The sequence below is a fragment of the Aspergillus aculeatinus genome (genome assembly GCF_003184765.1).
Source record: "Aspergillus aculeatinus CBS 121060 unplaced genomic scaffold BO66scaffold_51, whole genome shotgun sequence".
Lineage (NCBI taxonomy): Eukaryota > Fungi > Ascomycota > Eurotiomycetes > Eurotiales > Aspergillaceae > Aspergillus > Aspergillus aculeatinus.
Genome location: NW_020291520.1, coordinates 183,011 through 198,001, shown reverse-complemented (window position 1 = coordinate 198,001; position 14,991 = coordinate 183,011). Strand labels below are relative to the sequence as shown.

Sequence of the window (14,991 nt, the reverse complement as noted above, 5' to 3'; positions counted from 1 at the left end):
CTTGTCACGGAAAGGAGACAGAACCCGTAGGTCTTCGCTATTGTCACTAACTCGATGAACTCGTCTCATTGTGCGATTGTTGATGGTCAGACTAAGACACTCTCAGGTTTAATTGGAAAACCAGAAAACTATAGCGCATGACCACTGCTGGTCTGACAGCGGTCAAACACTGCAAAGTACACAAAGCCATCCAGGGAACTTGTTGTGTAATTGCTTATAAGAATTGCTCCCCCCTCCCCCCTCTCTCTTTGGCTTCAAGTCACGTCTTTCGATCTTCCGAAACGCGCCATTAGACCACTCTATCATCAAGAAAACCTGATATGATTTGAATTTATCATGGATGCTCTTACGCGTTACCATGTACGGCATAATCTGAGGTTGATGATCTCAACGCTCGACCGTCGATCAACAAAACTCCACCTCTGATGCACAAGATAACCGGCTGACTCCAGTCGGTGACTTCATGGAGAACTAAGAAGATCCAAATTGTTATCCCCTTACAGTTGCGTCCAACAGGAATATTCAGGCACCGGCAACCGCCGATGAGATGCATCCCGTGATTGCATAGTGCGATACAGTTACCTTCCAAACCCTTCCTTCCGATCACGCAGTCTCCAATCGTCTCGCTCCTACTCCTCGTATACCACGTAAAGCTCTTGTTTACCTCTTGGGGCATAGCAGCCGGAATTGCTGCACAGCTAAATCCAGTCCTTGTCGAGATTGGCCTCCCCTGCACCGCTCCGATGCCTTCAGTAAGAGACCTGAAAATAACCAGAGGCGGCACAAGGATTGTTCGCAAGGGCCCGTTGCTCATTAAGAATGCCAAGCTCACAACAGGTCGCTGGTCTCGCTTCGACCGGAATGCTCATATACTCGGGTTGTCAAACCTGCGGGCCGTCGAGAGACCTCTTCGTCTGTTCACCCCGGCTCTTTCCTGCCTTTCTACCATCACCACCTTCGATCTGTCACGTCTGACGGTGTCTATCTGGCCGCTTTCTGAGTGATTCATTATATTCGCTTTCATCCGACCGCAGTTAATCACCCAGATGTTTCTGCGTAGGGCTCAGTTAGTGTCGATTTCTTTTGTGCTCCGCTGTGAGCTCATGCAGGATAAAAGGGTAGAGTTGCAGGATTGAGCCATGACAACCTCCCAGGATCCGACGGCAACTATGCAACAGAAATCCAATTCATGCATGCCAACTCAAATAAACCTACGCCTTCAGAACCGGCTCAGCCATGAATAAACCTCAGGTCTCCGGGGACCCGCAATCTTCGCGCTCCGAATGCCTTCCCCCGTTGTTTGTGGGTGTGGATCATGATCCGATGGCGTGGCTTCGAACGTTGTCATTTTCACAATGGTTATTGTCGGTAGTGAGTCATTGTCCGATCATGCAAGCTGAGGGCTAGACTAGCCAACGATGAAACTTGCAAGGTCAAGCAGCATCGCGGGACTCTCGCCGACTCCCATTCTCTGACCTGAAGGTCGTGCTGGTGGTCGGTGCGTGCATGTGATGCCTATCTCTATACCGTCGTCAACTGCGCTGCACAAGACGTGTCTTGCGTACCAGACCGTGGACACCAGCGGCGCTTGCCGCTTCTGGCGAATGCGGCCGGAAGCCCAGGCGTTTCGCTTGGGATTCGGCGACGACAGGTTGATTGGAGGTGGTTGAATTGAAACAAGTCTCGGTCTTTTCTGCCTTTCGCTTCACAGTCTTGCATAGCCATCGACCGATTATTACCCTGGGGGAGATCAATCTACGGGCGAGCGTCATCCGGGTAAGTTCTTTGCCGATCAGGAGAGAGGCTAAGCAGTTGTCGCAACTCCGCGAAATCTACAACATACTGTCCACCACCAAAGTTCAACACAATTACAGCAGAGCACAATGTGTGTTTCAACAAAATATATTCAGATTGGATATCTCAATTCACAAAAGTATTGGCAACAGATTGACTTGTTTAGTAGTAGTCCTGGCGGGAGGCCTCCTCCAGCTGACGCTCAGCCTGGCGCTTAGCCTTCTCACGGTCGATGAAGTCCAAGCCCTTGGTCTCAACCTCACGGTCGATGAAGGCACCAGCGAAGCCGGCAAGGAGCTCCTTGGCCATCTCGTGGCTCTCGGGCTTGCCTATGTCATCGAAGGATTATTAGCATTCGGTGAAGCCGCGAAGCAGGAGGTGTAAGGAGGAAGGGTGTGGGCGTACCGTTACGCTCCTGGTGCTCCTCGTAGGCCTTCATGGCCTCGAAGGAAGCGGCACCAGCGATGAGCTCGTGGCTGAACTTGGCCTTGTGCTCCTCGGAACCGTCGAAGTTGGTGAGCTCCTCGTGAGCCTGGTGCTCGTCACTGCCGAAGTCTGAAGCAAGAGTGAGAAAATTAGTGTCTGATGATTGAGTGGAAGGAGGAGAGATTCTGTCAAGGCCACGTACCGAACCAACCCATGATGATAGTTTGTGTGGAAAATGTGGTAGAGGGGTAGAGAAAGTTATTGATGGATGAGAAAGAGAAAGGAGTTTGAAGGGGGGTGGGAGAGGGGTAGATATATGTTTTCTGACGGCGCTTCGGGTCGCCCCTCTCTCCTTCAGAGGGGAAGGAGGAGGGGGGAGGGGGGAGGGGGTCGACGATGAGGCGGTGATATCATGGAGGGGCGCAGATCGAGTTACCTCCAGTTTCAGCTGTAGCAGCTCAGCTGCTATTCTGGGCGCCACTGGAGACCGACGAAAGTGGCTGAACGGTCACTGCAGAGAGCCCGCCACGCCAGAAATCATTGGAAATTGGCAAAGCAAGCTAAGACAAGACAAGCTCCTTTTGTTCCTTGGCAGCTTTCATTGGGTCTTGGGGGCAATCCGTGGCTGAGGTCGGTGGGGCCCGAGCCCGCACTCGCATCAACAATACATGACTAAGCCGGTAGCCCTCAATACGAGACAGTATCATGGGTCTGTGGGTATCCACCATACCTAGCCAGTCACAGGCTCCGGCTCGGCCCCTCCATGCGCTGCCAGCTCCCTCAACAGTAACACCCCCTGAAATGATGCCATTGCAGCCACCGACCCATCTGCACCGCCACACTCTTGCTTCGGTGAGCTCATTCTCACAGAGACAATCATTTGTCCCTGCCGTCATCAGAGTCGAAGATCGACCATGCGCTCGCGATCATCGACATCACTTTGTGCTCCTTATGCCAGATACGAGCAAATTCTCCGAATTGACTCGCGAGGAGGGGGATCGGCACACGCCAGATCACCCAATTTCCCGACGAGGGTTACCCCTCCCACGATGGGGCCAGCGAAGCGGTGTGGAAGGCATGGAAGACTCGATGCGAAGGGGTCGGTGGCTTGGCAGATTTCGGTCCAGAACTTAGACTCCTGAGTCCTGACACTCCATAACACGGCACATCTTGGTCTTGCTGTCTACGGAGGTACTGAACGCAGTGAAAGCTTCTTAGTTCTGACCCCTCCCTCTGTGACAGAGATAGCGGTGTATCGACCTATCAGCCCATTCCCGACGATCACCCCTCAATCCTCGAGGGAGACGTCTCAACCGCGGCATCCAACCTCAACGTGGCCACTTTGAAGCGGTCAAGCCCCAAAAATGGATCCTCCCGATTTATCGACCGACTAACGCATCGACTATCGAGCTACAGAGGGTCCGACTGCCCCGCTGGGGCTGCCTGCCTCTCACTAGCCGTCGTCAGGGTGACCGGTCGGAAATCGCTCATCGGAGCGCATGAGGGGTCGAGCTGTGCTGAACTTCTCGAGTAGCTTCGTCACTGTCGGGGTCGAAGCTACGCACGCTGCTACGGAGTGCAGTACTGCGTGTCGTTAATTGGTAACAGCTTCGAAGCATCAGAAGCATTAACCTCGCATATCGCATGCGATCCACTGCAGTGGATCAGCGTAGCATGACACCTCGCAGTGATCGTCCCGTGTGCATGCTGCATTCTTCGGGCGAGAGACGCGCGATGCACCTGCAAGGTTGTGTGCAACTGTTACAAAGAACAAGCCCGCGTTATGTCGTTGTAATTTTCACTTCTTTGGTCACGACTCTACCATAAATCATTTGCGTGATGCTTGGATGAGTATTGCTCTGGCGAAAGTCCTACGGCGCACTTGGGAAGTCTCGAGGGTAACACTGCGGGTATTCCCTTTCCGATTGTGTACAGGATAGTATGGTGGTGGCCATGCGAGACTCCCCTCGAGATCATTAAATGAGCCGGGAAGGGCAGGATATGTCCTCTACTACCGAATTACGTGCCACGCTGCTGGAACCTCCATAGGCTGTGGTCTTCGAGCATTGTCATGATCATTTTCTGCCTTGTCTTTGGATTCAGTGGCTCTGCCATTATTAATTACATTGAACACGGGATACTTATGTGTATGTCACCATTTGCTCCTAGGAATTGCCCGTGAGCTATCGTCAGTTGCGATGCGCTGCGTGGTGACTAACTAGTGCTTAGTCCTGGTAAGATTGCCAGTGAGGAAAGGCAGCTGAGAGGGAAAGACACAGCTTCATCAGATCAAGGCGCCAGTGTGACTGTAGCCTGCCGGTCCTGTGTCAGATCCTCACACAGTGGGACATTATCGTCTCTACTCCGGATGCCAGACCCTCGAGAATAAATATAATCCGGAGTCTCCACCAACGACAAAGTACGTAGAGATGGGATAACAATCGACTCACCGCCCACCCCGGTAACTTTTGTTCCTGAGAGGTGTAGTAGGCCTAGCTAATTGTATTTTCCTGGTCGGCTCTTCCAGAAATACATGTCCGAGCGCGTGCTGTGTCTACAATGAGAGAGAATGATGATATCGTAGTAGCGCCCAGGCGTCACCGGTACATCATAATCATATATTTTGCAAGGGCAACGGATAACACAACAAGTGGTCTGGGTGGCGCAATTGGTTAGCGCGTACGACTGTTAATCGTGAGGTTGAGAGTTCGATCCTCTCCTAGGACGTTGCTTTTTGCCTCTTTTCCTGCACATTTGGTGACACGCTTCATATTTCCTCCAGGTACTGGGCGTCTCAACAAATCGTCTGGGTGGCGCAATTGGTTAGCGCGTACGACTGTTAATCGTGAGGTTGAGAGTTCGATCCTCTCCCTGGACGCTTCTTTTTTATGTCTCTTTCTTTATCTGTTCCGGCGGACATCGCTCATGATGTTCGAATGTATGTGGCGATATAACCACGTCTTTTTCATTCCCCAATTAACATTTTCTTTTGAATGACATCGTTGATCCTAGTTCCTTCCGGGACATGCCGATCGAGCCCTGGTCCTGATCGGAAAGTTGTTGATGCCGCGGACGTGGTGCCCGGCCGCCCTAGACTTTTCGGGCGATACCTGCACATTAAGATTGACAGTCAAGATAGCATTCTTCACCGACCGCTTCCTATATTCGGAAACATTTTATCTAGCTCTAACTACGAATATTGACCAATCGAAATTGCCATGGAGGAGGGCCGAGAGCTCCTATCATCGGTACCCGGCCGCTGCGGGCTGCGAGTAATGCCGCCTTTACCACGTCATCGGCAAGCGCGATTGAAATCTAAGAAGGTTAGTGTCCCAGAGTAGACAGTTCATCCCTCGGCTTTCTCTCTTTTCTCCCTTATCATGAGGCTCCCGAGAGATGGAAGATGCTTGGATTCTGACTACGTCAGGCTATCTGGGAGAACTAGCTAAGGCCACCGAGGTGGGCGGTGAGCGAGCAACCTCAGGGATCAAGGCCGCAGGCCGCCGTCACCCTGTATTCTCATTCACCGTTCCTCCTTTCCTTGACAGGTAAGATCTAACCAGAAATGCGAGGTCGAATTCTGATAACGGGTCAAGAAAGAGGGTTGTCTGCACCTATGGATGATAGCCACAGTGCTTGGGCGGCACTGGACTGAAAATTTAATCTCTGAATGCAACCCCCTCGCAAACGGATCTCCCGGAGGTGATGCGGCGCATGGGGATTCCAGAGAACCTGAGATCAGGAGGCGGGCCGAAGGGCACATCTTGGCCAGTCGTGTTGGGAGGCCACATTCAGATGTCTGGAACCTGCGTGATAATCGGACAGATATGGTGATTGGGTGCGATTGGTCTCGCAAGCTTGCCAAGCTTGCCAATTTTCAGATTTCATCATACGCATCCCCCGAAAGCGAAAGCGATGGTAGCCCCTCCGGCAGGACTGAACACCCCTCCGACGACCACTGTAGCCAGTCCCCTTCCGAATCAAGCTTCCAGCTGCGCAGATCTTGGTACCGGGTCTCAAATTCCGCGGAGAAGGACACCGTCTCGCCCAGGACGTTTCTCTTGTACACATCGCGGAGCTCGTACGGCCACTCGAAGCGGATCCGGGTGCCGAACGACGCGGCGCAGTTCTCGTCCGCGTATTCCATACCTTTCAGGATCCAGGTATCTCGGAACTGTGGCCTATCGGGAAATCAGGACTGACATCAGAAGTCGGTGTAGATCGCGCTGCTTACCACGGAAAGAAGTCGAGGAACGGCTGATGCGCAACACTCGTTTGCACGGGGCTGGAGGACTTTCAGTAAACCAGGCGTGATAGCACCCTCTTCAGACAAGAGTCGCACTTACGTAGCGAGCATATACCCCGGGAGCGATGAAGCTTCGTGGACAATGCCTATCCTCTGCTTGAGGCGCGTAAGCAAGCGAATAGAAACCAGGGAGGCGACGGAAACGAACCAACAGCATCGGTCTCATGATCCGCAGCAGCGCAATCCGCGTCACGGGATCTGTCCGGTAGAACAGGCCCTCATCGATCGCCTGCAGCAGACTCCAAACCACATCGGCCTCGGTTCGCGTCGTGGCGACCTTCCAGCCGTCGACGACGGCGCGAATGCAGAAGTCGTCGTCGGTTGCTGATCCTGACCTCGGGTTCTCCGACAGACCAGGGGAACAGTACTGCACCAGCGTCACGGCGCTGCCCAGCACCGCGAGATAGTTCCGCTCCCGGTCAGAGCAGATCAGATCTAAGCCGAAGAAGCCAGTGGCCGCGGGAAGGACGTTGCATGCGCCGGTGGGAAAGGGTTCCTCCTCAGCTAGAGGCTGAGGTGGGCCGGAAGGTGGCCCGGCTGGATTCGAAGTAGCTGAGGATGAAGTAGGAAGTGGATTCGCGGCGTCCTGGGCGAGACTGGCGATCTTGCGGAGGGTTTCCTGGAGGTGGTTGATCTTCTCTTGCTGCTGGGCGATCTGGTGGCCGAGGGTGTTTTGCCCTTCCCCGCTGGGGCTGGATAGATCTTGGAGGGTCTTTTCCAGGTAGGCGATATAGGCCTTGGTTCGAGCGCGATTGTGGCGCTGGGCTTCGCGGTCTGCTGCTCGCTTTCGCTCCTTTGCGGCGGTGCTCATTGTGTGATGGTCCCCTGGTGGGGTTTAGGGCGAAGAATAAATTGAGGGGCCCAGGGGGAGACCTGTGACATTACTACCGGCTAGGTCTCTTTGGGGTTGAGAAGTGACCCAGCGATTTGCGACCACCCCGACGAGCTGTCACATATATCAGCAGTTTGAGCCTCTGAATCTGATATGGATCGATGCAGTAGCATGCGAAGAATATCGAAGAGGATGTCCGGAATCCGGGGTGGCCAAGTTCTTGGCCGCGGCGTACCGCGATCGATGACTGCATAACACGTCACGTGAGATACTATACACGCCTAATGCGACACTATGTGCATAGAATCCTATTGTGCAACTTTGCGATCCAGGCTGCATAGAAAGGCACAGATGGATGACTAGTGCCTGTCATGACTCAACCTGAGAGAAGAAAGATTCTGACGCAGGATGGGAGATCTACGCTCTTAAAATTATGTACAGTGCGCCAACTGCCGTAGTAGGAGTTGGAGACTGGTCGGATAATAACTGTTGCAACTGCAAATTCGACCTGCAATGTAGGTACATGCAGTTAATGTGCACATCAAATAAGGCTGACTGACTTGCTCTCTAGCTCATTTCTTGAGGAACTTGGGAATCTCCCGTGCAGGTGGCGGATTCTTGATGAATGCCTCAACCTCCGTACGGAAGGTAGTCTCCCACTCCTCGCCACGCAACGGAGTCCAACCCAGTTTAATACCCAGCACTGCCTTGGTTCGAGCACTAAAAGTGATAGAAAGCATGAGTTAGCACCTCTTATTCTAGACAAAACACCATAAAGGGGAGGAAACATACTTCGCAGCAAAAGACAGCTCCGCCCGCGAGACACTGCTTAGAGCCAACTTCTCCCCCGCCTGCGCTAGGGTAATCTCCTTGACCTCAGCCGTTGGCAACACCCCCAGCTCATGGGCTGCCCTCGCCAACCGCTCCGAGAACTCCCCGTGCGTATGCTCGCCCGTCTCGCAGAAGTAGATGCCCCTCCGTCCGGACGGGATCTCAACCTCCGTGCAGATCTTCTGCAGCAAGGTCACATGCAAGCCCGCCACGTCTTGAACGTGGACATGGCTCCAGATGGTGTTTCCCTGCTCCACGACGCTCACAGCACCAGAACCGATGGCGTCGGCAATCATGGCTGGAAGCTGGATGGAGTAGCGGTTGAACGGCCCGGTGCCCTGGCCGTAGATGGTCGGTGCCATGATGATGTACGTGGTCACGCCGACCGCCTCGCCGGTCTCGATGACGGCGATGTCGGTGGTACGTTGGTGGTAGGCCTCGCGTGACTCGCGGTACTTCTCGAAGGAGTAGATGTCTTCCTCGTCGGAGAAGCGGTGGGTGTCCATGTAGCCGTCCGTGTGGGGTCGGTCGCTCAGGTTGGAGGTGCCTGAGATCTGGATGTAGTGGACTGGACGGTTGGTGTTGGCCTTTCGGGTGCCTTGGCCGGTGATCAGGGCTTTGGCGGACGGGGTATGCCAGCCTGCGCCGGCGTGGATGATAACTGTGAGCAGAGGTGTGAGTTGAGTTCAAGGTTAGAGGTCACATAGTGTACCAAAACTGGGTGAGCTCACTGTCAAAGTCCTGGGCGATCTTCTCCAATAGATCTGTCTCATCGAAGCTTGAGAACATCACCGGCTTGACGCCCAGCTTCTGGACCGTGCCGGCTTGGGCCTCGCTTCGCACCAGTGCGGCGATTTCCAGCTGTTTGCTCCATTGTTCTTGAGCTTTAAGGATGGAGGAGAGAATTGTCCCGCCACTGTGGCAGTTGAGATTCGGATACTTTCTTGATTGTCCGGCAAGGTATGACTTACATGTATCCAGAAACCCCGGTTATAAGCAATGAGCGAGACGTCATGGTGGTCTAGTGTATTTGAGTAATCAAGAACAAACGAACAAATTCCGATGCAGAAGGACTCTGAGATTACTTAGGCGCCAGCGCCATATTTAAGTCGATAATAAGTCGAATATGCAGCACATAGATGCTGACCCGGATGTGGCAAGAGATGAAGATGGCACGGGTGGGTCTGCGACGTCGAAACTGCGAGTCGCAAGTGGGGGCAGCCGCTCATCCGAACCCTACTTCCTGCCCGGAATTCCGGAACCACTCATAGATGCAGTGCTTGAGAGGCCGGCAGCTGCACAATCTGAACCACAAGGGCATAATCAGTGCATAGTTCATAAAGAAACTTTATCGGCAAGTACCGCAGCTGTGAGCCATACCTGAGATAAATCCAATATTCTAAAAACGAACCATGATGGTAATGAGGCCGAAGAAGGGCGCCATGGAACATGACGCATACTTCCGCTGATGGAGTTGTGCAGTGCATTAGTTCATGCAGTCACTACTTTTGTGCTTGTGTATGCTCGATTTCCCAATATGAGGTAGGATGATCGATAGAAGGCATATGCTAGAATAGGCCCATGCACTGAAAAACAGTCAATTCCATGAACTAGGCACCAACCGACTTCAGATCCAGAGCATTCTGATGCAGATCATCATAGGAATTGGCGGGTGCCGACAGGGTAGACCCATAAGCGAGAGCTCGACCTTAACGCAGAAGATAAATAGCTGCACCAGTCCTCACCCACCAGCTCCCTCCAAACAAGCAACAGTCTCTCAAAACACTAAGCAAAGTTCTGAAAACATGGTCTCATCAACCAGCTACCTCCTCACCCTCCCTCTCCTCCTGGGACCGGCGCTGTCGACCCAGGTCTGCCCGCGCCTCCCAGGTATCCAAACCTTCCCAACCACCGTGCAAGCCGGCCCAGCCAACGGCCGCTTCACCTCGTGCGATAACGCCTTCGACAGCCCCAAAGTCCAAACCGTAAACGCCACCACCTACGACTGGTGGTACTTCGACGCGATCGGCAGCGACGGGGTCTCCTCGCTGGCCGTGGTCTTCTTTCTCGAGGCGAACCGGTCCGGCTTCAGCGTGACGGAGAACTTCACCAACGTGGACTTCGTGCAGATCTCCGGCACCTTCGCCAACGGGACCACCTTCGCCGATTTCCTGTTCGCCGACGAAGCGGCCCTCGTGGCCACCATGGGCGACGGGTCGAGCGGGCGCTGGCCCGGCACGGGGGCCTCCTGGGCCGGCAGCCCGGACCTGTCCGATTACCTCGTCACGCTGGAGGCGAGCCACTTGGGCTTCGAGGGGACGTTCTCCATGCACTCAGTCAGTAGTCCCTAGCCCAGCAGCCGTCCATCTATCACCCACCAGCCCTAGAGTCAAATGCTAATGTGCCCCGACGGTAAATGCAGGTCGCGCCCCCGCACTACCCCTGCAGCCCTAAGCGCGCGAATCAGCCCCTAGAGGTTCTCCCGGGAGTAGGTTGGGCCAACGCCGTCCCCGACGCCGACGTGACGGTCAACATGACGGTGCAGGGCTCGCCGTTGAGCTTCATCGGAACCGGATATCACGATAAGGTGCGTCTCCCTTGCGCTCCCTGATTCCTCTCAAGTATCGCCCCCAGACCTCCCTAATATATTGTGATCCTAGAACTGGGGCGTCACCCCCTTCACCACGGCAGTCGGAAGCTGGTACTGGGGTCACGCGCGCATGGGCCCGTACTCCCTGGTCTGGCTGGACGCGCTGGACCCGAACCAGACCGAGTATGCGAGCGGCTACGTGGCCTACCAGGGCCAGATCGTGCACGCCGCGTGCGGCGCGATGAAGGTGCGTCCGACGGGGGCGAACGTGAGCTTCCCGCCGCAGGGGGACGATGCGCTGCCCCAGGGGTTCCGGATCGAGGTCGATCTCGGGGAGGAGCGCGGTGGCGTGCTGGAGGCGGAGCTCGCGGCGAATCTGGCCACGTTGGCCAAGCCGGGGTATGGACGGTGGATTGGGACCGTGAATGGGTCGGTTGGTGGGGTGCAGTTTGAGGGGGTGTCGGGGTATGAGATGTTTAATTTCTTCTAGGGAGGTTTGGTGGATGCTTGGTGTGGAAAGGGTGTGCTTGGACTGCGTGGTTTAGGGAGCTGTGTGGTAGTTGGGGGGCGGGGGGTTGTAGTTTGAGGGGTTGAGTGGTAAGGTATGGCTGAGATGGGGATGGTAGAGAATGGTCTGTGGTAGTGTACATTATCCAGAAATCTAGGAAGAGACTGTAACTGGATATTTTACACAACAAGACGATCGAGAAAACAAGACAGAAAGCCATGACCTTTGTGGAACAATTGGTATGAAGTGGATGTAAATGTCTAGCACAGGCTTATTTAGGAACGTCTCCGCTCAATGCCATGCGCATTAAAGAATAGACGAGAAGTCGGAAAAAGTGGGATCTCAAATGGCAGCGCATCCTGGCAGAGATCATGGCCCAGCATATAGAATCCCGCCAGCGCGGAGAGCATGCCAAACGCCCCCGCGATGGTGGTGAATGTGGTCCCGAGTGCAGAACGACCATCCGCCATCATGCAGTTTGCCGTGCAGTTGAAGATGTAGCTCAACTCTAAGGCACCATAGATGATGATGTTGATGAGGTTTCTATCGGAAGCATTAGTGACGAGGTTGAGCCCCCTGCTTTGCTGTATACACAAGATAGAGGGGACCAGACTGACGTGGGCAAGGATGCGACGAAGAAAAAGAGATTTAGGATTGACCATACTATTTTTGCAGTTAGTGAGAACATATTCCATCGCTCTGATACACTGGGCCTCTCAACCCATACCTGAGACGCAAACATACCTGCCAGATACAGTCCGAACGCATTGTAATACTCGGTAGTCTTACCTCCATAAGAGTCGACGATACCCAATGGTGGCATAAGTAACACTCCATATCCGCCATAATAGAATGCTTCAAGCCAAATCAGCAATCTCTAAGTCATGGTATGTGAGGCACTTACCGAAAGCTCCGAGAACTGTGTAGGCAAATGTGTTCCCCTTCATCATCTCCCACTGGGCGGAGATCAGGAGTCCGATGCCGGCCAAGAAGCAGAGATTGGCGATGAAGACGGTCTGGTTGGATACGGAGCGAAAGCCCATCATAGAGAATGATAGGGTCATGAGGGTTGTTGCAAAGGCACCGAACCCTAACGGACCCTGTAGTTCAACGTTATAGTGAGGTCGTTGCACAGGCATGTTCAAAGGCTTACTGGGTTTGCTAGGTGTGATGAACGCGAACCAGCCACGATGTCCGGACTGAAAGATTCCTTATCCCGTTTCTGGGGTTCACACATGTCTGATGTGGTCGATCGAAGGTGTGTGCGAGGGAATTCGAGGTAAAAGTGTCGCAAAATTTCATCTCGTGGAGCAAATTGAGGGGCTTAAGACCATCTTGATAAACATCCCATCGTGGCGACGACTTGAACGCATTCCCCAACCTACAGCTAGAACTCTGAAAGGAAGTTACTTTCCGTGGAGAAAAGGCTGTGGCCTGGGCTCGGAGAGAGCGGAACACGATCCATGGATGGCACCAGCACTCCACTCCAAAATACTCCCCGCAAAGGAAGGCAAAGGAAGGCAGATGAGTAATGAAGGCAACCGTTGTTCCTTAGACCCTTATTTCTCCAGATTTTATGCGCGATATGATGCAGAGTTCCAGCGATGACCAATCTCTGGCCCCACTCCAAAAGACTTCCTAATTGGGAAAATCCGTTGCCAATCCATATCACCATCCTGATAATAAACCCAAGACAACCGCCATTCTCTGTGCATATAAATATCAGCAGACGGACGCAGAAGTTTACAGATACCGTCAACCCTACCAATCTTCAAACAAAACTATCTCTACATCAAGCTACCCAACTTCAGTCTGCAAAATGTGCCACCACGACGAAGTCAAAGCCAACGGCTGGACCAGCACCCCAGCCGACGCCGGCGCGATCTTCAAAGACCAATCCTTCCATCAAAAAGTCGAACCCATCCCACTAGACACAATGAAATTCCCCGCCGAGAACCCCATCGTCGCAAAGACAATGGAGTACGCGCGCGCGGTCCTGCACCCGGAGACCTTCAACCACTCCATGCGAGTCTACTACTACGGTAAGCCCGGCCTCCACACTCCATAAACACACCCCCCACAATCCAGTACATAAAGCTTACGTCTCCGCGACGACAGGAATGGTAATCACCCACCAGCAATTCCCCTCGCACGCCGCGACCCTGAACCCTGTAACCTGGGCCCTGACCTGCCTGCTGCACGACCTGGGCACCGCAACAGAGAACCTCACCGCGACGCGCATGTCCTTCGACATCTACGGCGGCATCAAAGCTCTTACCGTCTTGCAGAACTTCGGCGCGACCGCCGACCAGGCCGAGGCCGCCGCGGAGGCCATCATCCGCCACGAGGACATGGGCGTCGACGGCACGATCACCTTCATCGGGCAGCTGATCCAGCTGGCGACGACCTACGATAACACGGGGTATCATCCCCATGTGTCCGGGTTTGAGGGGTTGGTGCATGCGGCCACACGGGCGCAGATCAACGAGGCGTATCCCCGGTTGAAGTGGTGCAGTTTCTTTGCCGGGGTGATTCGGAAGGAGGAGGCCGTGAAGCCGTGGTGTCATTCGACGCATCTAGTAGGGTTTGAGCGTGAGATTGAGGCGAATGAGTTGATGGCAAGGTGGGAGTGAGGGGGGCTCCGTAGAGGTTTATGGGAGGTGTGGGGGTGCTAGAGTGGCTGGTGCTTTCGCTGAGGATGTTGGAAAAGATGTTAGGGAGATGAAGAAGTGTCATTAGATCTGACTTAGAGGAGTTGGAGAATGTCGAACTTCATTATGCGATAAAGTTTCGGGAAGGATAGGTTGGGATATAGTCTTGCTTGGGTCCAAGATGCCCTCTGTAGACGGATACAGTACGGAGGAGGTTGAGTTACCACCGGCTCTGTTCAGCTTGGGAATCTTAACTGCAGATCATCAGACTCTCACACGCCATTAATGTGTTATGCTAGTACCCGGTGTGTGGATTAGCCTATCCAAGTAAGTTCATTATTCGGCACTGCCCGTAGATATTTGACCACGCGAACATAACTCAGAGGGTACAACCAGAGTTTCAATGAATTCAATCACAGGATCTCACATCTATCTCAGGTAGCGCAAAGCGCATTCTTCCTATGCATTGATCTCTTTCAAGTCAGGTGTTGTGGATCAATAGTTCTTATTCGAGGTTGTTGTCACAAATCACGGACATCATGAACGGGGCTCAAGGATCAGGCCTTATTTTACTGATAAGACGGATCAGAAGACAATGTATATTCTTGCAAGCATAGTGAGGCGAGTCAATTGCAACGTCGAACCGAACACGACAGACCTTCAGTTCACAGGAGCGGATACAGGTCAACATTGATCCATCGACTTCGTATTTTGCCGTCATCTACCGCAAGAAGTCGACGCAGGTGGCCTTTCTCAATAGTCGCAGGGTGGTTGCAAAGGTTTAATATAACTCTGCTATAGCCGGAGACATCGTGAAGTTTACATTGATCACAAAATCGCGCCCAGCAATTGATTAGTCGAGTTGATTTAACTGACTCGTAAACCCGCCGACATCCGGGCGACACTCGGGCCTCGCGGCCGAAACCGTGGGTTTGACGTTAGTTATTGTGGATTACTAATCACGTTCCTCGTGTCCAAGCATTATTTACCCATCATGTATTTGATGGATATCAGTCGACTCACCACTGCAATGCTATGCATATCACTTGTCTC

The 14,991-nt window shown here is 53.4% G+C and overlaps 6 protein-coding genes and 2 non-coding genes across 8 annotated transcripts; 4 read left to right on the top strand and 4 right to left on the bottom strand.

Annotated features, from left to right (window-relative positions):
• Nucleotides 1–1,956: 1,956 nt before the first annotated feature.
• BO66DRAFT_414435 (DUF3759 domain-containing protein) lies at nucleotides 1,957–2,435 on the bottom strand (the record flags this gene model as incomplete). Its single annotated transcript, XM_025649465.1, has 3 exons — nucleotides 1,957–2,123; nucleotides 2,200–2,349; nucleotides 2,423–2,435. The coding sequence occupies 3 exons, from the start codon at nucleotides 2,433–2,435 to the stop codon at nucleotides 1,957–1,959; spliced, it is 330 nt and encodes a 109-aa protein (XP_025500216.1).
• A 2,438-nt stretch (nucleotides 2,436–4,873) lies between these two features.
• BO66DRAFT_t266 lies at nucleotides 4,874–4,947 on the top strand. The gene has a single exon. It is a non-coding gene; the product is annotated as a tRNA-Asn (tRNA).
• A 77-nt stretch (nucleotides 4,948–5,024) lies between these two features.
• BO66DRAFT_t267 lies at nucleotides 5,025–5,098 on the top strand. Its single transcript has one exon. It is a non-coding gene; the product is annotated as a tRNA-Asn (tRNA).
• A 719-nt stretch (nucleotides 5,099–5,817) lies between these two features.
• Nucleotides 5,818–7,337, bottom strand: BO66DRAFT_431383 (uncharacterized protein; the record flags this gene model as incomplete). The annotated part of the gene is made up of 3 exons (XM_025650579.1): nucleotides 5,818–6,401; nucleotides 6,455–6,513; nucleotides 6,567–7,337. 3 exons carry the CDS (start codon nucleotides 7,335–7,337, stop codon nucleotides 6,098–6,100), a joined length of 1,134 nt encoding a protein of 377 aa, XP_025500215.1. The 3' UTR covers nucleotides 5,818–6,097.
• Nucleotides 7,338–7,930: 593 nt separating this feature from the next.
• On the bottom strand, nucleotides 7,931–9,204 carry BO66DRAFT_442190 (NAD-dependent epimerase/dehydratase family protein; the record flags this gene model as incomplete). The annotated part of the gene is made up of 4 exons (XM_025651404.1): nucleotides 7,931–8,078; nucleotides 8,151–8,850; nucleotides 8,921–9,105; nucleotides 9,161–9,204. The coding sequence occupies 4 exons, from the start codon at nucleotides 9,202–9,204 to the stop codon at nucleotides 7,931–7,933; spliced, it is 1,077 nt and encodes a 358-aa protein (XP_025500214.1).
• A 790-nt stretch (nucleotides 9,205–9,994) lies between these two features.
• On the top strand, nucleotides 9,995–11,269 carry BO66DRAFT_422919 (uncharacterized protein; the record flags this gene model as incomplete). Its single annotated transcript, XM_025650080.1, has 3 exons — nucleotides 9,995–10,525; nucleotides 10,612–10,776; nucleotides 10,850–11,269. The coding sequence occupies 3 exons, from the start codon at nucleotides 9,995–9,997 to the stop codon at nucleotides 11,267–11,269; spliced, it is 1,116 nt and encodes a 371-aa protein (XP_025500213.1).
• A 293-nt stretch (nucleotides 11,270–11,562) lies between these two features.
• Nucleotides 11,563–12,426, bottom strand: BO66DRAFT_331597 (uncharacterized protein; the record flags this gene model as incomplete). Its single annotated transcript, XM_025644096.1, has 4 exons — nucleotides 11,563–11,830; nucleotides 11,905–11,950; nucleotides 12,032–12,142; nucleotides 12,192–12,426. 4 exons carry the CDS (start codon nucleotides 12,424–12,426, stop codon nucleotides 11,563–11,565), a joined length of 660 nt encoding a protein of 219 aa, XP_025500212.1.
• A 680-nt stretch (nucleotides 12,427–13,106) lies between these two features.
• On the top strand, nucleotides 13,107–13,920 carry BO66DRAFT_331779 (cyanamide hydratase; the record flags this gene model as incomplete). Its single annotated transcript, XM_025644107.1, has 2 exons — nucleotides 13,107–13,329; nucleotides 13,406–13,920. The coding sequence occupies 2 exons, from the start codon at nucleotides 13,107–13,109 to the stop codon at nucleotides 13,918–13,920; spliced, it is 738 nt and encodes a 245-aa protein (XP_025500211.1).
• Between the last annotated feature and the right edge of the window lie 1,071 nt (nucleotides 13,921–14,991).